The following is a 21955-nucleotide window of genomic DNA, read 5'->3' as shown; positions in this document are numbered from 1 at the left end:
GTGTGTGGTATGGGAGAGAGCCTTGGAGGCTACTGTGTGCAGCTGGAGTGATGCCCCTGGTAGTGGAGGACGATTTCTTGGAGGGATGCTCCCCTCTCTGTTGAGGACCTGGTCTGTAGTCATTTGCAATAAACCTTTTAGTTTTACGGCTGTTAATTCTATTCCTCACAGCCAAGTTTATGAGCTGTGTTTGAAGTGTGTTGTATGTATACGTCTGTGTCTTCTGGGAGAGTTATGCATGTTCTTTGTGTTTTATATTCAGAATTTCCCATATATATTTCTTGTGCACAAATCAACGACTGCTATGATAGTAGGCCACAGTGAAATGAAAATAAGAACAGAAGGTGCCAGCAACACCAAAGTTTTGGATACTTTTATTAATAGGACATGCATACATCCACAAAAGACTAGACACATGTTTCGCTCGTGTTGAGCCCCTACAGACCGGAGTTTTTCCTGAGGTGATAGATATATATAGTGTATTGAAATGTGACATTTTTCAGCTCTGTGGAAAATGAGGACTGTGGGTCAGAAGGTGAAGCAATTATTTGTGAACGTTACTGCAGGCATATTAGTTTCCTTTCACACACTAAGAAAATAGAAGTAATACCTTGTGAGGTTTAGAATTAATTTCTAAAGGCATGTTTTAGGATCTAAGAATGTTAAAAATTACTCTAAGTCTAGACACTTTGAATAAGAGCTTTGGACTACCTAGGGTGCCCAAATAGCATACCTTCCCCTCCCATTTGCCTATCTGTGCTGTTCACAGGTGGGAATCCATGATTAAAAAAAAAAAAAAAAAAGAAAATACCTATAAACATTATGTACAAAAAACCCTCTGAAGCCTCACACCTGGCTGTTTTACGTGAGAGAGTTCCATTTATTTTTGTGTGATTCTTGTATTTATGTTTCACAGAGCAAATAATGCATATTTTCAATATGTATCTGCTGTTACTGCAAATTTGAAGGCACGTGTTTAATGTGGTTTGCATTGCATCTGCAGAGGCTAGTCCCTATGCTATATTTCATCAGTAGTTTACCATAATAACTCAATTCTCATTACTTTTTTTTTATCATAGCATGGTTGGGTTGGAAGGGACCTTAAAGATCATCTAGTTCCACCCCCCCCTGCCCCGGGCAGGGCCCCCTTCCCCCAGCCCAGGGGGCTCCCAGCCCCGTCCAACCTGGCCTTGAACCCTCCCAGGGAGGGGGCAGCCACAGCTGCTCTGGGCACCCGGGGCCAGCGCCTCACCCCCCGCACAGGGAAGGATTTCTTCCTTACATCTAATCTAAGTCTACCCTCTTTCAGTTTAAAACCCTTACCCCTCACCCTGTCACTACACCCCCTGACCCAGAGTCCCTCCCCACCTCTCCTGCCCCCCCTTTAAGCCCTGGGAGGCTGCTCGAAGGGCTCCCCGGACCCTTCTCTTCTCCAGGCTGAACCCCCCAACTCTCTCAGCCCGGCCTCCCAGGGGAGCTGCTCCAGCCCCCCCAGCATCTCCGTGGCCCCCTCTGGGCACACCTGATCATGTCCATGTCATTATTATACTGCGGGCCCCGGAGCTGAATGCCGTACTCTGGGTGGGGTCTCAGGAGCTCAGAGCAGAGGGGCTGAATCCCCCCCCTCGCCCTGCTGCCCACACTTGCTGCAGCCCAGGACACGGTTGGCTTTCTGGGCAGTGAGCACACCTTGCTGGCTCACAGTTTTCCATCCATTACTACTCCCAAGTCCTTCTCCGCAGGGCTGCTCTCAATCCACTCATCGCCCAGCCTGGATCTGTGTTTGGGATTGCCTCGACTCATGTGCAAGACATTGCACTTGGCCTCGTTGAACTGCATGAGGCTTGCACGGTCCCACCTCTCCAGCCTGCCACGGTCCCTCGGGACGGCATCCCTGCCCTCCAGCGTGTTGACCTCACCACACAGCTCGGTCTCATCAGCAAACTTGCTGAGAGTGCCCTCGATCCCACTGTCAGTGTCACCAGCAAAGCTGTTAAGCAGCGTGGGGCCCGCTACCAACCCCTGAGGAACGCCACTCATCCCTGCTCTCCACTTGGACACTGGGCCATTGACTGCAGGTCTTTGGGTATGACCATCCAGCCAAGTTCTTGTCCACGGAGTGGCCCATCCAGCAAACCCACGTCTCTCCAATTTAGAGACAAGAATGTTGTTTGGGACAGTGTCACATGCTTTGCACAAGTCGAGGTAGATGATGTTAGCTACTCTTCCCTTATCTGCTGATGCTGTAACGCTGTTGTAGAAGGCCACCAAATTTGCCAGGCATGATTTGTCCTTAGTGAAGCTGTGTTGTCTGTCACCAATCACCTCCTTATTTTCCATGTGCCCTGGCATAGTTTCCAGGAGGATCTGTTCCATGATCTTGCCAGGCACAGAGGTGAGACTGAGTGGCCTCTAGTTCCTCAGGTCTTCCTTTTTAGTCCCCTTTTTAAAAATGAGAGGCTATGTTTCCCCTTTTCCAGCCAGCGGTGACCTCACCAGACCGCCATGACTTCTCAAGTATGAAGAATAGTGGCTTCACGACTTCATCCAGCATTTCCCTCAGGACCCGTGAATGCATCTCATCAAGTCCCATGGATTTGTGCACCTTCAGGTTCCTTAGGTAGTCTCCAACCTGACCTTCTCCTACGGTAGGCAGTTCCTCATTCTCCCAGTCCCTACCCTCGCCTTCTGCATCTTGGGTGGTGTGGCTGGAGTCCTTGCCAGTGAAGACTGCGGCAAAAAAGTTGTTGAGCACCTCAGCCTTCTCCATATCCCGGGTAGCCAGGTCTCTTGTTGCCCTTGACGTCCTTGGCTAGATTTAATTCTATCGGTTATGAGGAATTAAATGACTTAACTGTAGTTTAAGAAGACACCAGGAGCTAATACGAAAATAATTAATTTTCCTTCATTTCGGCATGCTTGGTCTTTGAACCTAATAGAAGGAGAAAAGGTGCCCCTAGCAGGTGACAAAAAGAACAACGTTCTGATTTAAAGAGCACATTGGGCGACACTGTAGTTGTAACGTGTGCGAGGAAGCGGTACTTATGAGGGGACATAAGGACTGAACTGAACTTTTCATTAAGGCAGAGGTTTATTCTCTCATTTTTTTTTACCAACATCTCCAGGGTGTGCAATCTGAGAAAAGGCCCAGCCTTGCTGGGAGTTTCTGGGTGTTGGAATGGAGCCTTTGGGGGCAGCTGCGGCTTCACCTTCTCCTCGGAGGCGTTCTGCCCCTCCGCCGGCCGCCCTGGGCAGCGGCTGGCCGCTCCGCCAGGCTGCCCGCAGCCCCCTCCTTCCCCTGTTTTGGCAAGCCGGGTCCTGTGCGGGCCAGGCCTGTGCGGGCCAGGCCTGTGCGGGCCAGGCCGGTGCGGGCCAGGCCTGTGCGGGCCAGGCCGGTGCGGGCCAGGCCTGTGCGGGCCAGGCCTGTGCGGGCCAGGCCGGTGCGGGCCAGGCCTGTGCGGGCCGAGGGGAGGGAGCTGAGGGCCCGCACGCGGCGCTGCCACGCTGCGTCCCCGCGGGAGCCCCCTCAGCCCCAGGGCTGGCTGCCGGCCCTGTCTGCTTTGCAGCCCCTTTCTGGTGCCTTGCCTCCTGAGCCCTTCAGCTTCATCTCTTTGCCTGGACGCTGAAGTCCTACTTTCAAAGTGACGGAAAGCAGAATCTTTTTCGATTCTTTTTTTCCCAAGGGGATGAGCGTGGTGAACAAGGCGAAACAGCCCTTGTTACATGCGTTTTGGAGGTCCTGTGTGTGTGTGTGTGTGTGTGTGTTTGCTTGTTTCTAAGTAATGCTCACGCCTCCAAAACGCTGAACCAGGTCACCCAAGGATTCCTTACTCCTGACTGGTTTGCTGACTGCGACATCCCACCGGCTGACTGACAATCTGCAATTGTCTTACATTTGCTTGCCCACCACCTGGATTTCCCCTCTTTAAATTATGAACTAGATTTGGTTGCCAAGGCAACTCTGTTCACTGACCTGTGATATTCTCTTGGAAACACTTTTTAAATTAAATTTACTGAGACCTGAACACGGTTAAGTCTTTACTCTGTGGAGGTTAAATGCACATCTAGTATCAACAAAGGTGGTATCATTTATGTACACAGAAGTTGAATTAGTCTTTTTTTATTATTATTATTTTCATTTTCTGCCTCCCATGTATTGAAATTCTTGTATCTTCTACCTCCCTGTGTCATCCCTCGCTGCCAGAGTATAAATGTAAAATGTTTAAATGCTTCCATACACATGGGCTGCTTTGCTGGATGCCTGGAAAATACCATTTCTGCCTCTGCTTGCATTCTTAGCACTCTCACAGATAGAGACATCTCTGTAAAATATGAGACAAAACCAATCTGAATCTGCACAGAGTATAATTGGGAGCAAAATGGCACAAAACTTAGTGTACAGAAACTGTGTAAAAAAATTAGCCCAGTGGCTGTGTTACCTCAGTTTTATAAACAGACTTAAAGCCAATTCAGATCCAGCGTGCCATTTTCTGTGTTGCAGCAAACTCATAAACTCAGAGGTTAGGTTAAAAAAACAAAACAAAAAGCCCCAAACAAAGAAACCCCATTTTTTAGTGAATCAGTGTGACAGAGATGGAAACTGAAGTAGCAATACTGTCACGCTTGCTGTGTTTATGTAGAAGTCCAGTGGTCTTGTAGTCACCCCAAGAATACCCTGGTCAGCCATCAGCTTTCCCAGAATAGAAATCCATTACCATCTCCCCTAGGGTCTGAAATTTCATCTGCTCAGTATGGTGTGAGCAGTCATAAAATAGCATGTATTCAGAATGAAGTATTTCAGAGAAAACTTCCCGTAAAATACGGAGCTTCGTTCATCAGCACCAGCCTGCGCCTCCACTCTCCCATGAATTTCTTCATGCTCGTTCCCATGTTCTCTATATTGTGCCGAAATACTTCCAGCTACCTCTTCCTATCTCCACTCTGTTCTCACCCATCCCTGTTCCTCAGCATAGGGAGCCATACACAGTTGTTTTTAATCCTGTGTGAAAAATTGTATTAAGTTGCGCCAGCTTGCACTGGAGTCTGTCCTCCTCCTCCTCTGCCCTTTCTAAAGGCAGCTGTGGAGAAGTTCCTTTTTAAACCCACTCAGCCAGCTTCTGACTGCTACCCTGTGTGTGTCACACACATATAATTACAGTAGTACTTGGATACTCCACAACGCCATAAAATGTATGATGATTCAATTTAAGGATCTTCTGAATTTCTCCGATTCTGTAGCTTTGCCATATACACAGAGAGGTTTCATAAAATTAAACAAAGAACCCCTTGACTTCCAGTCCCACGTGGCCTTTCAACTCCCTCACTCTCCCCGTGAGTTAAGTGCTCCTTAAGAAGAGTTGCTCGGTGCTGAGGGCAGAGACGAGTGCCTGCGCCCTGCTGCTCCGTGCGCTGCAGCCAGGCTGCGGTGCGGGCAGCCCAGCTGAAACAGGAACAGAGAGCTGTGGACATTTGCTTGAGTAATGGTATATCTGGGTTCCATGAAGCCAGATTCAGCCTTACAGCTGCTGAATATGTGTGTTGAAACCTTATTTATTGATATTCTTCTGTTACCTTCAGTCAGGGATTGGCTGCCCCTTAGCTGGTAAGAGAGCGAATAGCGTTCAGGATGAGAAGCAGCACTGGTTAACGAGTCCTGTTAGCAAGTCTTGCTGTGTTTCCAGAAATTCACACATTCTTCTGCTCTATTGGTAGGTGTCCCGTTTCTTACATGAAACGTGACTGATGCTGAACATTACTCTTTCAGTTGATTTGGCCTAAAAGACTTCCATGACAATTGTGCTTTCTCTTTTTTTCCTTTTATTTTATTTATCCTATACCGTGCAATTACCACTCCTAGGAAATGCTTTTTTAGGACATACTGAGTTCATGTCTCCAAAGACCAGAACATCATCCCTGTTGAGCTACAACATTGTACTGCTTTCCTTCAACATGATTGTTTTGTTGGAAACTAGGAAGGAAAACAATATGAAGCTTTGCTTTTGTAAGCCTCAGACATGCAAACGTGTGTGTTTGCTTTACTTTAAGCCTGTGGGCAGTGTTTGAGATTCTAATTTATTAAATGTGTACTTCATAGTAAAGAATAGTTCTGAAGGAAGCAAAATACATCGTTCTGTTTGTGGCAATTCCTTCCAGAGCTTCTCAAACTCTGTTTTAAATGATACAATACCTCCTGCTATTTCTTTGGCCTAATTCTAGGTTGAACTCACTATTACATGTAAATGGTTAAACAGAGAGTAGTTATTACATGTAAGATCTAATTTTACAGGAATTCAAAATTGTTATGTGATTCTCATATGCAATGTAGATGTTTGGTGGTTAGAGAGCGTATCTACAGGGCTTCCTCATAGCATGCATTCTTTTGATTATTAACATCTTTAGAACTAGGTAGGAGGAATTGCTTCCCACAGCATCAAATCTATTCCTTCCTGAGGAGAGGTGGATGCCGGGGGAGCTCCTTGGAGGATAAAGGTGACTGCAGGTGCTTCCATTGAGGAAGAGCAAACAGTTCTATCTGAAGCTAACAGAATATTTACCTGTGTGGCTGCTTAACGTTTGGAAAAACTGGAACAAAGAGGTGTGTGTTATGAATAAAGCAAAGTCAAAGTGTGTATTTAGAGAAGGGAAAAGTGCAATCACTCCAATCTCTTCAGTAGCTCCTGCTAACCGGCAAACGCTAAAGGCAGTGTGAGGCTTCCAGGGCGGCACAGTGTTGGCATCTTCAGAGTGAAAGCAGTTCTCTTACTTTGGTACTGGATCTGTGCGTTGTCATGGAACAAATAGCGAAAAAAAAAAAAATGGAAACTTCAGGTTTGCCATAGAAATGTATTATACAAGGGATTGTTTCCCTGGAATTTTTCATTTCAGTTACAACATAGATATTTCTGTAAATTTCCCGGGGTCCTGGAGCACTTGAGTGGTACTCGTGTGATTGGGCACCGATACATTATTCCCGCAATGTTGTCTTGCCCTGGAAGACTCCCACTCAGAATCTTTTGTGTAAGTATTAAGTGAAAACATCCTGAATTTTAGTTTGGAAACAGATTACTATTACTGAGTATTAGCTTTGTGTATCTGTGCTTGCCCAACATTGTCTTAAGTTCTTCTGAGATGAAGGAACTAGCTGGTGTGTATGCTGCCTTTGCTGCATACAGTATTTTGGAGCGCTACGCGTGACGCCTTCCCATCAGACTTCTCTGGATATTGACAATTTCCAAACTGTACCAGTTCACAGCAGTTACGTGGTTAGTATAACATCCATCCTATTCTTTGGTGTCACAGATAGAGGGATTTCCTTTAACAGGAATTGTATTTCTACATCATAATACAAGATGGAATCTTGCACGCAGTGGCAGTTAAGAGATAGTGATGCCATCTTGGCAAAGCTGTTTTGAATGTTTATTTTTACGTAAGTGTCCTTAAGGTCCAGCCCCTGTGAAGGAAAGGGGGAGAGAGGGTAAGGACTGAAAGACCAAATGTATGGGAGCCTCAAATAAGTACAACTTAAAATATAAAAGCTTTCCAATTTCTTTCCAGATTGTGAACGTGTCACGGTTAGTTGGTGTTGATAACCCTGTGGAGCTGATCTATTTTGTGGAGGACCAAGGTGGAGAGAGACTCAGTGCTCTGAAGTGCTCCGACCTGATGAACAGAGTTGATATCCAGCGGGCTGCAATCATCCTTGGGTACCGCATTGAAGGCACCGTTGCACAGCGTAAGCCCCGTCAGATCCACCCTGATGCCGGCAGAGAGAAACGGGAAGGGTGACATTAGCTTTGAGGTTTACGGCGCTGCGTGGTGCCCACGGTGGCAGTGTTTTCTTTTGGGGACGCTGCAATTTTGACCCTCCTGAGGAAATACGTTTTAGCGGTCCTGCAGTGAGCTACGTGCTGTTGCTTTTGCTTCTTGAAGACTCTGCTGAGCTTGCAATTGCAGCAGGGTCCTTAAGTGCAAGCCTCGCTGCATTCACTTTAGAGCTTGTGCGAGAAGAATGCTGTGCAAACTAGATGCTTTCTTGCCATTTTCATCTCCTTCCGCTAGCCCAATATTTCTTTACAGCTTATCTTGCCCAGGGGCTTGCACAGAACTCCCAGTTGTGGGATTGGAGAGCGTCAGTGTGAAATGGGTGTTGCCTTCAGCTGAGTAATGGCAGTGAAGTTTAATACAAGTTACTAGTTTTGGTTTGTCTGAATTATTGTTTCTGTGAGTGAAAGATGTCGGCTAATGCCATCTGGGGCACTTTGAAGGGTATAAGCAAAAAGAAAGTTTATTTCCTCCATTGAATAAAAATGACCTTATTTTTATTTGTTTGTCCATCAGTGGTACATAAGTAATGTGATCTTTTAATAAAGATAATATAAAAGTAAAGTGAACTTTTGCTAGATACACATCAGAATAAATATGGCAGCTCATACAAAGTCATATCATGACTTTAATCAGGAAGCTTGGTGTAGAAATAATTTACAGTAAGAAGTGAAACAGGAGACCTACTCAAAATTCCATGCTAGGATTAGGAAAGAAACTTGAAAGTATTTTAAAACAGTAACAGATGTGTATATGATCTTCAAAATATCTCATTGATATGAATGCTCAATTACCTTTTCCCTTTTCTGTGCAATATGGAGGCATAAGTTATATTGTACCACAGGGTATTTTGCCAATAGAACAAGCATGTATCTGTTTTATAAATTCTCTGCAGAATGAAAAGAAAGAAAATAGTAATAATTGCACTATCAGGATGTGTTTCTAAATTTTGTCCCTCGTGGTTTAAAGATAGGTCAAGAGCTTATACATATCTGCCTAATATCTGTTAATGGACTGTAATATTAGTTAGACAGAAATGCAAAAAGTTGCAAGAATAAATTCCCTTTACAAAAATGGTAAGTGTTGAACAAACTTCATGAACTGTTTATAGCATATTCTGCATGTGGAAACTTATCTTTGACACGTCATTAGAAGGTTCTTTTAAGAGGCATAGAACTGTAGAAATTCTTTAAACGTTTCTTCTTATTGGAAGAAACTAGATCAAAAAAGGTTATTTTTATAACAAAATGTAATGTCATAAATACACTGCCAGATGTATAAAATACAAGAATTGTATGTTCCTTTAATCCCTAGGTTCATCATTAGAACGGCTGTTCATAAAATTATATATAAAAATAAGATTGCATATAAACATTCTATTTAAGTTGAAAACATCATTTTAAGGAAGCGTGTCACTTCGACTAGAAATATATCACTGCTGTGGTTTTTCTTCCCTCGTATAACCACTATCCAAAATAGAGCAAATCAAAGTTTTGTCCGTTCCTCCAGTTCACTTTTTACAAGTGTGACTGGTTTGATTACACTTTCCAGTAGTTTTGTCTTCTGTTCGGGGCTAAAGGATCTTGCACGCTGTCAAAGAAACAGAGAAAAGAGAAAAAAGTCATAAAAAATGTGGAACTATACACCTTGGGGAGGAAGGTGTTACTGATTTCAAACTCTGATTATTGATGGGGAAGGTAACAAAATATATAATGTATAACGAAAGAGAAGAGGCAGCTGATAAATACTGCTTAAAGCAGGAAGCAGGCAATAATGTTGGAAAGTCCTTCTCACTTTTGTTAGTGGTAAGTTATTTTTCTGGACCCATTTCACTTTGTCAGCTCAGTTTTGGGTTACAGAGTGATGTGGCAGAAGTGTATTTTCATTAGTATTTTAAGAACTAGGTCTTCAGAAGGTAGGACAATCGATCACCTGCCCTGTGCTTCCCGAGCGTGACATACATTAAGTGGTATGACATTTCCTGTGATGTGCAGCTGGTTTCTGATAAATTCCTTAACTAGCATTTGCAAGAACATAAAAATACGTAACCTTGACGTGCCCTCAGTTTAAAATATATAACCACATAATATTCTTGTCTTCCTTTTAACTTTACAGCTGTGGAGAAGCTGAAGGAGCCCACCTCAGAGTCACAGAATAGCAACCTGTGGATCATTGTTGGTGTGGCAGTCCCAGTGGCTGTGGTGCTCCTGATCGTTATTATTTTATACTGGAAACTTTGTCGAACAGACAAGCTGGAGTTTCAGCCAGACACGATAAGCAACATTCAGCAGCGACAGAAGGTAAAAGGGGAAGCTCTGCAGGGAGGAACTTGAGTATTCTGATCGTAAATGAATGTGAGAGTCTAGGGAACACCTAGCATCCCTAAATAGCATGTGGAGACATAGTTTCAGAGCCTTCCAGTTTTTTTTTAAAAAAAAAAAAAAAAAAAGGGAAAAAAGTCAAATGATAGTTGAAGTCAAGAATCCCGTAGTGTTTTATTTGTTCTCCTAGGTATATGATACTGCATTAGATAGATACATCCTTCTGAAATGTGGGCACTGAGGCTGAAAGGAACCTTTCTTTATCACTTCATTTCAAGGCTTTGGCTAGGACTGAATAAGAGGAAATGCATTGAGTGTTGAATCACTGAGCTTGTTTTCTGCAGAGGGCTGAATTTTTCTTTGGAGAGCTTCTGCTAAACTAATTTGACATCTGAACCACACTATTCGTTACACCTTATGCTGAAACTGGAATTTGCTGGAGCCTATCCTTGCTGCTCTGTGTTCTGCTGGGGCTCTTGTGTTGCTGTTGTGAAAGCCTGTTGCAGGACCAGAAGGTTAATTAGCGGCTCTGCATGACACTGCATGGGTGAGCGTGTTGGCCAGGGTGTTGGAGGACCGGGTTAGGATGGTGGGAAATTCAGTAGTCTGTCTTTTACCTCCCTAAGACTGTAAATGAAAAAAACATGTGATCCAGGATTTTCACAAAGGATATATTCAGTAAAAAGAATGGAAGAGAGTTACACATCCTGCCTTTCCTTTCTGCAACTGAAGTGAACTGGTCTGTGTGTCAGAGATGCTTATTACTGACTATACCTTCAGGGGCATTATTAAAGGCAAAATAATCTGCCTGTGCTAATCCTGTGGTACTGTAGTTATGTGCTTGTACTGTCGCCTCATGTTCAATCATACAGTTTTCTCCATAACAAGCCTTGTCTGTACACCGTGCTCTCATTCAAGATAATGAATGATGTGAAAGATAAGAGAAGCAGAAAGCGATTGCTCTTCCAAAGCAGTCGGAACAAATCAATAGTAACTTCCACTTGTCTTGCCTCTGCAGACTGAGTGTCAGAATTGAGGTTGGCAACAAGTGGTACCCTTTGATGAACTTCACTCCCTGGTACCTTGTTTCACCTGTGCCGTGGTAGTACGTAACGCAGATTTTGATTGAACAAGTTCCCCACAGTAGTTTTGGCTAATTTGAGAAGGGTCATACAAAAAAGGCAGGAGAGGATCATTACCCTTGGTATCCTATTTCATCACATACATTTTCGATACCTCTCTGTTGTCACGAGCTTTTTGGAAGAAAGCAGTTGGGTTGGGTTGACTGCAAGGCCAGAAACACCTTCCACAGTTTTACTTTCTTTTGGGAAAATGGCTCAGTTGTTTTTCGCCACTGCTTACACAGTATTCTTCATCTTAATCATTCATGAGTCAGAAGCCTTGAGCTTGTTTGTATGCAAGTCTCATTTCAGTTCGCCTAGGGAGCCTGTCACTTTGCCTTCTTTAGGGAAGTCACTGTAAGCAAACTAGAAAGAACCAGTAAGGACATCTAGTCCAATCCTTGTGCCAGTGGATGGCTCATACTTCAATACTAAATGAGGCAAAGCAGCAACAGAAAGTGTCTTAAATTTTTATCACTTAGCACATCAAACAACTGGCAGAATCTACTTCGAAAACCATTTTTCTCCTTTTCCCGAGATCCAGAAGAAAAGCAGTACTCTGGCTTCCTTAGTAGCAAGCCATCTTTGGGATTTCTTCATGTCTTCAAACAGTGGGTTGGAATCCCAGGGCAGAGTAGGGCATATTGAACGAGCACTGAGGACCCCCAGCCAGCCGCAACACTGTACAGATGATTAGGGATATTTGGTGTGGTCCCATCCTTTAAGGTTGTTTGGGGGTTTTCTGCTTTTTATTACAGCAAATGAAAAGAAATGATCGAAAGAGTGAAATCATGTGGTCAGGGATTTAGGTCTGAAAATAAACTCAGTTCAAGAATGGGCTCCGGGTCCCCCTTTCTCACCCACCCACAGTTATTTTCATTCCCTTTCTACAGAGCTTGACTTTGGTACCAAAGGAGAGTGAAGGCCTGCACTGCATCTGTAAATGCAAGGATATTTAGGTTAAAGATCTGGGTTTTTCTTTTGGAATCAATATTTCATTGGTAAAAACCATAAAAATGCATTATAGTGCTGGCTCTTCTCAGTTCCATTAATCTTTTTAAAAAAAAATGCTTTTAATGTAAATATAGAAATTGAATGTATAAATATTGAAGTATTTCATAAACATATGCATGGCATATCCGTACTGGAAATAGAAGACAATTCTTTTCAACCATGTAATAAGTCCACAGTGTGTTTCCTGCTTGAAAGTGCATGTTGGTTGGAAGATAAGAAACTGAGACACCCTTTTCTTGCTCAGATGAAATAGGCTATCATACTGCACTGGTGGATCTCCAGAGGTATCACCAGTCTTTTTTTCAGTGTGCTTAATTAGCCATTTCAACATAGAATACCGGTGGGCAGCATAATAATCTGTTAGAATTCACAGTAGCAGCTGATAGCAAATCATGTCACCTGTGAAAGCCTGGAACAAGGTTGGGAGTGGGGTGAGGGGAAAGCCTGTTTGCCTCACGCTGCTGAGGAAAAGACTTTGCCACTTAAAGTCTGATTCCTGGAAATGTCAAGCGAGAGAGCTTCTGCAAATGTACAGTAATGCAGATTACATGAGTAAGACATAAGTTTTTCAGGAGCTTTTTATTCTCAGTTTAGACACTCTTACAAATTTGTGTTCTTCTCTGCAGAGAGACACTTCTAAGACGCTGCCAATTTTCCTGGATTCTATAGCCCCATGTGTCATTCTTGCACCATCTTTTCTTTTGTCCTTTCTTTCACTTAATTCTGGTTTTAAACTCCTGTTTTTTCCTGAAATATTTCGGTATGCACTCAGACAATATAATTATTTAAGTTTTAATTTTATTCTTCTATATGTAACCGTTTACTTTACAGAGTAGGTATGATTTTTGCGTTCCTATGACCACCATTACAAGTAATTCATAAGCTGCATACCCTCACACTCTATCTTCGGATGAAGCAAACCAGTACTATTAGCTGTTGGTACTAAGGCCCTGCATGCCTTTTGGGTGTGCCCTGAGGGTATGGCTGCCCAGGTACCCCTCAGGGGAGGTAAAGATCACCAGATAGTTGCATTATGCAACAATTCAGTCATACTGGCCAGTGTATCGTGCCGGCACAGCTAACCTGCTTTGGTCCCTTACCCCTTTAAATATTTGGGTCACAGCCCCTCACTCGTGATGGTCAGTAATAGCTTATTTCCCAGTTCAGCAGGCATAGCTGTGTTGAACAGCGTTCAGGTCCCGCAGTGACAAACCCACAGAAGTACCCCAGGTTACATCTGTGTTTATGTGCCTGAAGCTGGGCTGGAGTCCAGATTTGCTGCTTGCCCCCACCTTCAAGGCCAGGTCATTCTCAAAGATAATATAGACAGTAGCAAAGATAATGTTTCTTCTGAGGTGATGAGGTGGGCAGGGTAGGCGGTATTCAGTGAAGGGCTGTTCTGCAGCTGGGGTGTATCATGCCCCTCTACCAGGTTCTGTTCTCTCCATCTGGCCATCTAGTTTCATCACAGGAACAGTGTCTTGCAGACAGGATGGCATAAGGGTCCTTCTTAAAGAGGCTCACAATGTTATCTTCTGCAAAAAAGAGAGAGTCTGAACTCAGTATGATGTTTTACTTCTGGATAGTCTCAGAAGTCTGCTATTTCAGTGAATATAAACAAGTGCTCAGGAAAGAAAACTTTTGTGGGAACTGAGGTTGTCAAAACCAGGTTCAAAAATAAAGTAATAAAAAAAAAAAGGGGGGGATCTTGAAGAGATTCTGATTAGCTAATCTATGCCTCTGCCTCAAAGCAGGACTAACAGTACCTGAAAAATATTATGTTACCTTTTTCATTCTGAAGATTAGATGGGAAAACATGCTTAGATCAAAGTTATTTGGACCCTTTTTAAACTGGGAGTTAAGGAAGCAGGTCAGAGCAGTGCATTTCTATGCAAGATTCATCGGTCTGTGCAGGGATAATTCTTTTCAAGAGATGGAACTAAGATATTTAAAGGGCACATCAAGTATTCATGACTTGTTCTGTAAGCCGTAGCATCCTACTGGAGATTCACCTTGATGTGATCTGGGTTGTTGCACTGGATTAAAGATGTCTTTGCCTTTTGAAATAAAAAGATGTGTAAGTGGCATTTTATAAATTACAGGATTTTCTCTCTTGCCATTGCCTATATCTCCCACAACATTGTCCCAGCCTGAGCTTTTTTCCTTGTGAAGAAGCTGTGCTTTTTGTGGACAATTTTATTTTTGCCATGGGTTATTCTTCTTCTTCTTCATGAAAAAACAGATAAATATATTTAATGCCCAAGCCATCGTTCTGCTCTGTACTGGACTACTGATGTTTTTGTGTGAAAACACTGCCAACCCCTTTCTTCTTCCCCAGAGGGGAAAAAACCCCCGACATTGTACATATTATCTGTAACAGAAACAGTTTTGGTAATATTATTTCTTTCTCTGTGGTCATCCAAAAGTTAAAATGGAATCTGGTTCACGAGGCATTTCACTTTCCCTGCTGTGTACAAGCACCTGAAGAAAGAAGTCAAATCCCTTGCTAGGCTTTATCAGAGGTAGCTTAAGCTCTAGACAGTTATTCCGGGAAAGGCTCCCTGCCCTGATGACAAGAATCTGACACGTGTGGACAAGCTCATTGACGGTTTATTTAGAAGGTCTTGGATGTTCTCCTGTAAATGCTAGGCACGCTGAAGTCATGGCCTCTACAGTGCTAACTTTGAGTGGCTTGCTCGGTTCCTGTTTTTTCCGAGGGCACATCCTAAAACCCTAGGGAGGAAAAGCCTGCTTCCCCAGCCAGAATTCGCTCCCCTCTGGAGCCCTCTGCGTGCCACCGTGGCTCTCCGAGGCTGAACGTGTCCCTCTGGCTCCCCGTGTTCACGCGTGGGAGAGGCGAGGTGGGTCAGTCCCCGCGAGGCCCTGGGACCGAGCACACAGTGCCGCACCTGCTCCTCGAGCAGCAGCACGGGCAGTGCCCCCCGAGCCGGGGGGCTGCCAGCCTGCACGGTGTGCCAGCGAGCCGGGGCTGACCCGCGGTCGCCTGGGGACCGGGGCGCCAGCCCTCGCTGCTCCTGCCGGCCGGCCAGACCGGCGCGCGTCGCTCCGGCTCACGGGCGACGGGTCACGCGTTCTGCAGGATGGCCCAGGGGGACGGGCGTGCGTTTTTATTCTCCCGCCCCCCAAGCAAGGAGATCTGCTAGCCGAATCTCATGTGTCAGGTGTAACTTTACACCTCTGAAGTGAGGGTTTTGCTTATTACGGTGCGTTCAGCTAGACCACCTCTTCAGTGTTCCCAGGATCAAAGAGGCCAGCCCTGCTGGAGGCTAAATACTAGGTTTCTGCTCCTGGTATAAAGAATTCTTGTGATATTTTGACATCCTGTAATGCTTTTGTTCATCTGTATAATGTCAAGGCAACCGCTCTGCATTGCAGAATAATTCCAGTCAAAAGAGACTCCCATTAAGAAAGGCAGCTGACACCAATCTTATAAAAACTACTTGAAAACTGACATGAGTTTGTGCAAAAGATTCATGTCTCTGCCTACTGTTTGCATAACAAATATCATTCACTTCTAATAGCAACCTTGACTAACTATCCAAAATGTTGCCTTTTTGCAATTGGCATACAGGTTTTGCTTCAGAGTCAATAACTGGATTCTGACAAGGGGAACACAGTATTCAACGTCTTAATTACTTCTCAACAATACATTTCTCTGATGGCAATTCCTCTGCAAGAGCTCTTTTGTAGGAACTCTCCTTCTGTAATGAGGCTTAACTATTCGCAAATTGTAGAAATAAAATGCCACACTTAGATATACTGCCTATACCGATAGATATAAAAAGGAAAATGTCTCCATCTGCTTTTTTACAAACTTCTGAGCAGATATCTTGAGGCCAAAGGCTAGCTAGCCCAGGTGCCGAATGCAAAAGCCTGTAGAAGGGGAGGACAGGGCAAGTGCACGTGATGTTTTCCCTTGAGTAACTCTCCAGCCTCCAGTTACTTGTGTCTCAGGCGCTTTCCTCTAGAAGTGATGGTTCTTAGCAACCCTCAGCAGGTACCTGTTCCGTGAACTTGTCCAGTCCTAAATCCATCTGAGCTGCTGCTCGGGATTTCCACAGCGTGTTATATGAAGAACCACATCATCTTGTTTCGGCTTGCTTTTACCCTGTCACCTCTTTGTTTTCTCTGAGGCCCCCTAGTCCTTGGAGGGGTCAGCGAACAGCTGATTCTTAGGCACTTGCTCTTTGCCAGTCCTGACTTTGCAGATCTGTCATATTCCCATCTCCATCGTCTCTTTTTCCAGACAGAGGAGTCCCAGCTTTCTTATCCCTTCTGTTGAACTGGCCTTTGAACCAAGTGCTAGCCTGTGAAAAGGCTGAAGGTTTTCTGGTTCTTTTCCATCCTTTTTGAGAGGGGGAAGAGTAGAACTGAGTATGCTGTTCAAAATGTAGGTGACCCACGGATTTATAGAGTGATGGTTATGTAGTGGCTACTTTTGAAAATGAGATAAACAAAAAGATAACACGGGCAAACTTCCTACCATCCTAAACATAATAGACCGCTAAGACTAGGTTAATACTGGGGAAATAAATTCTTTCTTTCTTAACAAAAGATAGTACAGAGTTAGCTGTAGAATTTAGCTATTTTGGGAACAAGGAAATGGGCCAACATCAAATAATTGTTGCCTAAGGTTTTACTGTTGCTACTCACTTGTAGCTTCATTTCAGCAAGCAGATTATTTCTGCAGTGGATGTCAATGCCCTTTCTTTCTGTGCACATTAAACCCTTTTTAGATATATAAATATGTTTGAGTCACCAAGCCCAACAAAGTACTAGCACAAACATATATGAAAATTGATGACCTGTGCTTTGTCTTAAAAGTCTATTGACATTTTTCTCATTATATGCAGATTGGAAGTGTTTCTGGACTGTATTGTGTATGTGCTCTGTCCAGATGATGAGAGCCATGTTATGAACGTATTCTTTTGCTTCACAAATTGAGAAAAGAGTTTCCTTAATTAATAATTTTTTTGATGCGTTGTGCTGCCTCTCTTAGAGGTTGCCATTGATGTCAGAGTTGTGTATGTGACCTTGGAGGAGTAATTGTTTGATGTAGCTAATGGACAAATGACTGGTGGAGCTGAGACGCAGCAGTGACCTGTCTGTCCTATAAAGTTGGTGATCTTTTTCTGACTTACTCCTGACACTTTCATCCAGCAGGTGTGCAAAGGAGCCTCACCAAACCATGATTAAGACAGTATCCACCCTGCGGCATTTCTGTCTGAGAAGGAAGGCTAAAACTGTGTGTGATTCAGACAGAAAATTCTGCCTGTTACAGCAGTTATCTCAGCAGCCTGTGGGCATATATGTACTCAGAGTTACGGGCTTTCAACGGCGTGATCCCTCTTGTATTTTGTGAAATTTACTGAGCTGTCATGGTAATATTAGTGTGGCAGGAAGAAATGCACAAAGGAGAAGAAGAGGGATGATGAAAGTCTGCAAGAAGAATGTATCTTAAGAAAATATTTCAGAACAGGTGTCTTGAGAATTGCAGGCTTTATAAAGTTTTGTAAGTTTGGGGGTTTCTTTATTTGTTTTTAATCCTACCCCAGCAGAAAAATTCCTGAGGTGGTATTTTTTTGTGGGATTCCTGCTTTACTTACCGTTTGTATGGTGGTGAGCAGCAGACCACAGTTTTGACTGTTCAGAGGAGGGAAGGAGGACCAGGGGCTGCAGACTAGCTTGTTGTGATGTGCTGTTGTGATGACAAATGTGAGACATAATTTGTATAAAGAGGTACTTGGGCCAAGATGAGAAAATGGGCAGCATTTTGTACATACAACCCCTTTTTTGACCCTGGATCTCAAAATCCTGCTTCTTTATGAGATGGTGCTTGCCATATTTAGTATAGGCTGTAACCCTGCTGTAAAGGGAGCGTGGTGGCATCCCACCTGAGAAGCAATAGAGAGAACTGCCATTGCACGTACACTTCTTTTTACATGCATACACCGTTATCAAGTGAAGGCATTTAAATTGCATTAGAGACCTTTTTGTTTTGGTGCTTGAAGACGTTTCCTAAACCAGCCCCAGTGAAGGGTCCCTCTGCACGTTTCTTGGTGTTGCTTAGTGCTTATGGCACAACTTGGTTGCATCATATCCCATTTCATAGGGAAACTGTGTCAATGGCACAAAAAGACCTCAAGAAATAAAAATGAGTCTTTTTTCAGTATTTTGAGGGAGGCTGTGGAGATGGAACCCTGCTTCTACGTGATCTTCTAATACGCTTTTTTCATCAACAGAGGTTTCTTGTATCTTAACTCAGATATGTATTATTGTTATTGAACTGCATGTATAATTTGTATGCATACCTTATAGAGAGTCTCTGGCTGTGGTCCTAAAGGGTTTTATGTTGGAAGAGAGCAATGTAAACAGAAATACAGAGGGTATTCTTATGTGCATAAGGGGTAGGAATTGTATTAGAAGAATGAGCTGAATAGGAAAATGAGACTGAGAAAGGTGAACATGTCTCAGTGCTTACAAATTCTCATTTATTGGTACTTTCTTAGGTGTTTTAAATATCTCATTGAACAGTCACCGCAAACAGTATGGGTGGGATGATCCTTGTGGGAGAAAGAAGTAGGTGACGTCTTGGATGGGATAGTAGGAACATGCTGAAAAAAATGCGTTAAAATTAAAAAGACCGTAACAAGCACACTAGCAACTGCGATTAATTGTCCTTACTGGTGCATCATGAGACTAATATAGTGAATTCACTCTGCCTTATGCTGTGGTGCCCTGGGAATACGGAGAAGGGTTTGGTGGTGTGAATCTTAGATTGTGGAAGGCAGTTTGTGATGTTTAATAGCTTTAAGCCGTCCTAAATCAGTCTGACTTATGTCTTCAACCCACATTAATTTTAAGAACACTGATTCTCATTGCCTTGCTGACTTTAAACTAGTAGACGCAAAAACATTATTTTCTTTTCTGTGAAGTTTCTTTATCTTGTCATTTTTGTAGCATTCCATGTGGTAGCATGCTGGTAAGGTCGTAAGTCAAGAGGACTTGTTTACAGGGATTCATGTCCTGTTAATAGATTATGTACCGACACTAAAGTATTATTTTTGAAGTCGTGCTTAGCTCCTTTGTTTCCTTAGAAATGTGTGTTAACAGCTTCTGCTCAATGCGTCTATCTCTAAAAGGAACGAGGCAAGACTGTGGTATAAAATCAATAGAAAATTGTCTTAATACATTGTTCTTCATATTATGTCCAAATTCAACTGCTGCTCGTAGGAGCTACGGGAAGAATACTGAGTAAGTGTATTTCTTCTTTTCTGCTTTCTGCTGAAATTATTCACTGACCTGTGTGTGCAGTATTTGCTTTCTTGAGAAAACAGATTGTTGACATTCCTGGTATGCCTCTGCATCTATCAAAACAATATATTGGCAACCATGTTATATTCCTGTGACTTGAACAGTACTGGAACTATTAGCTGCTTTCATAGAATAAGCCTTGACCAAGGTGCACAGACTTCGTAGGCGTCTGCAGAAATTATTTGATTTTTCTATGAATTGAGCTTCAAATACTTTTTTCCATTCAGTATATAACAATAGAATTAAAGCACTGTCTTGACTTGCCAGTTTGAAATCATCTTCCCCTTAGATTTCAGCAGGTTCTGCATTGTATAATGTAATGCTTTATGATTATGGTAGTTTAGACATGTTTATTTTGGTGGTAAGCTTCAGAGTAGTTTATCTTTTCCCTTGCACAAATGTATAAAGATAAAACAAATGAAAACATTCTCTAGCAACTTACATTTAAAACAAGAAATCTTTGCCAGTGCTGATTTTGTGCAGTCTTAGGTAAAGGCACTTGAGGCTGATTAAAAGAGGCTCAGTTTCAGCACCTGAACAGGTAGCAGTATCAGCACAAATGTGCTCTTGAAAAGAGATTGTATTCTTTCCTTGGGGGTGGTTAATTTATGAGTAGTAGATGACTGATTCACACATATTCTGACTACCCGTTCTCAGATGAGCCGAGGTCATCCAATCTGTTACACTATATTACTGTATATCGAGAAAAGGAAGAATGCAGCAGGTGGCACACAGAAATTCATAAGAAAATGTAGGGAACCTCCTCAGTCTGGAACAACACTGATTCATCCCACTGAGTCTCAGTGATCGGACCATCTAGTTTTGCAGGGATCAGACTTGCACTTCAGTGTCTCTTCAGAGACTCTTCACTGAAAATGTAGATTGTGGTTAGTATCAGTTCTCAGTTAAAGTCATAATGTTGCCATGGTGTAAGAGGTGAGCTATCAGAAGTGTGGTTTTGGGTTTTGTTGTTTTTTGGGGTTTTTTTGTTTGTTTGTTTTGTTTTGTTTTGTTTTTAAGAAAATTAAGTATTTTTCTTTTGGCATTGCTTCTGCAGTAGTAATCAGTAGTATTTCTATTTCTTAAATAATGAATATTATTTTTAATAAGTAGTTTTATCAGATTTTTATCAAAGACCATCTTTTCATATTCAGACAGGTATCATGGTTTATATATATGTATTTTCACTTGGTTTTCTACCACGTTTTTTCATTCCTATGTGCAAACATGCGTATACACACATGCATGCAGTCTCTCATACTGCTCATATATTGTCAGGAGCTGGTAGTGCTATCCTAAGCTTTTTTAGCAGGAGATCTCTACGAATGTTATTATTTGGCCGTACAGAACGATGCAAGATTTGAATCATTCAGGCTGAAGTTTCCCATTCAAGTATCAGTTTCATACAGAATCTTTTTTTTATGATAGGAAGAGTTTGTGCTTTCAAAGAACAAGGTTAAAAGAAAAGAGAGTGCTCTGTCCAAATTTGAAAAATTGTTTTGGAGAAGCTGTAGTGCATGTTCTCAGCCTTTGGGCGTGCAGGGTGGGGAAGGAAAGGAAAGAGGGCCAGAAGGCTGTGCTGTCTGAGGGAGATGCTTTTGCCGATTCTGTGAGGAATTGCCCATTTCTGACTAAGTTTTAAACCTTTGGGACAATGTTTGCATGTGATTGACAGAGGCTTGTTGGAGGTTAACCAGTTAAATTCGCAGAGGATTACACCAGTTCTGTGCATATAAGCTCTATAGAGCTGTCACTTAAAAGCTGAGGGGTTTTTTATTCTGTTGCCGTACACAGAGGTTGTTATGAGGCCAAGTAAAGGAATGAGGAGCAGCTGAGCCTCGGGCTCCTGGAGCGTATAAACTGGAACTGGCAGGCAGAGGGAGAGAGGGGGCAAGAGGGTGGAACGGGGGGACTGGTCCTGCCTGGCAGGGAAGAGTAAGACCAGATGAGTTTACCGGACTGCAGCTTTAGGAAGATGGAGCCGCAGGTTCTGTGGTGCCTGGGGTGGGTGCTGCCTGGGGCCTGGGCCGGCGATACCTGAGACCTGCCAGTGCTCTGATGCCAGCAAGCGTCCGTGAGATCCGTTGGCAAAGTCTCCGCCACCTTGGCTGCCGATGGGCATGGAAGAATACATCCTTTCTCTTCTTATATGCCCTCCTTCTTCCGTTGCGTGTTTGCCCGCTTGTGCATGAAATGAGATGGGTATCCTGGTTCTACAAATAACATTCCCACATCCTACCCAGCCTTGACTAATAACAGAAGGCCTAGCCATTGCCAAGGATCCAGCAGGGTGGGAGAGAGCGAGAGGGTTCCTGTGGGAGAGCTGAATTTATGATTTTGTAA

The 21955-nt window shown here is 43.3% G+C and overlaps 1 protein-coding gene across 1 annotated transcript in view; it reads left to right on the top strand.

Moving 5' to 3' along the window:
* KIAA1549 (KIAA1549 ortholog) overlaps positions 1 to 21955 on the top strand; it is a 157804-nt gene that overhangs the window by 100096 nt on the left and 35753 nt on the right. Inside the window, exons 9-10 of the mRNA XM_042795227.1 lie at positions 7555 to 7732; positions 9937 to 10121. Of these exons, the coding sequence (XP_042651161.1) occupies positions 7555 to 7732; positions 9937 to 10121 (363 nt within the window). The remainder of the gene's footprint in view (positions 1 to 7554; positions 7733 to 9936; positions 10122 to 21955) is intronic.

Source organism: Tyto alba, unplaced genomic scaffold, assembly GCF_018691265.1.
Source record: "Tyto alba isolate M040663 unplaced genomic scaffold, T.alba_DEE_v4.0 Super-Scaffold_21, whole genome shotgun sequence".
Classification (NCBI taxonomy): Eukaryota; Metazoa; Chordata; class Aves; order Strigiformes; family Tytonidae; genus Tyto; species Tyto alba.
Note: the sequence above shows the minus strand (reverse complement) of the source record. Positions and strands in the feature narration are given on the sequence as shown.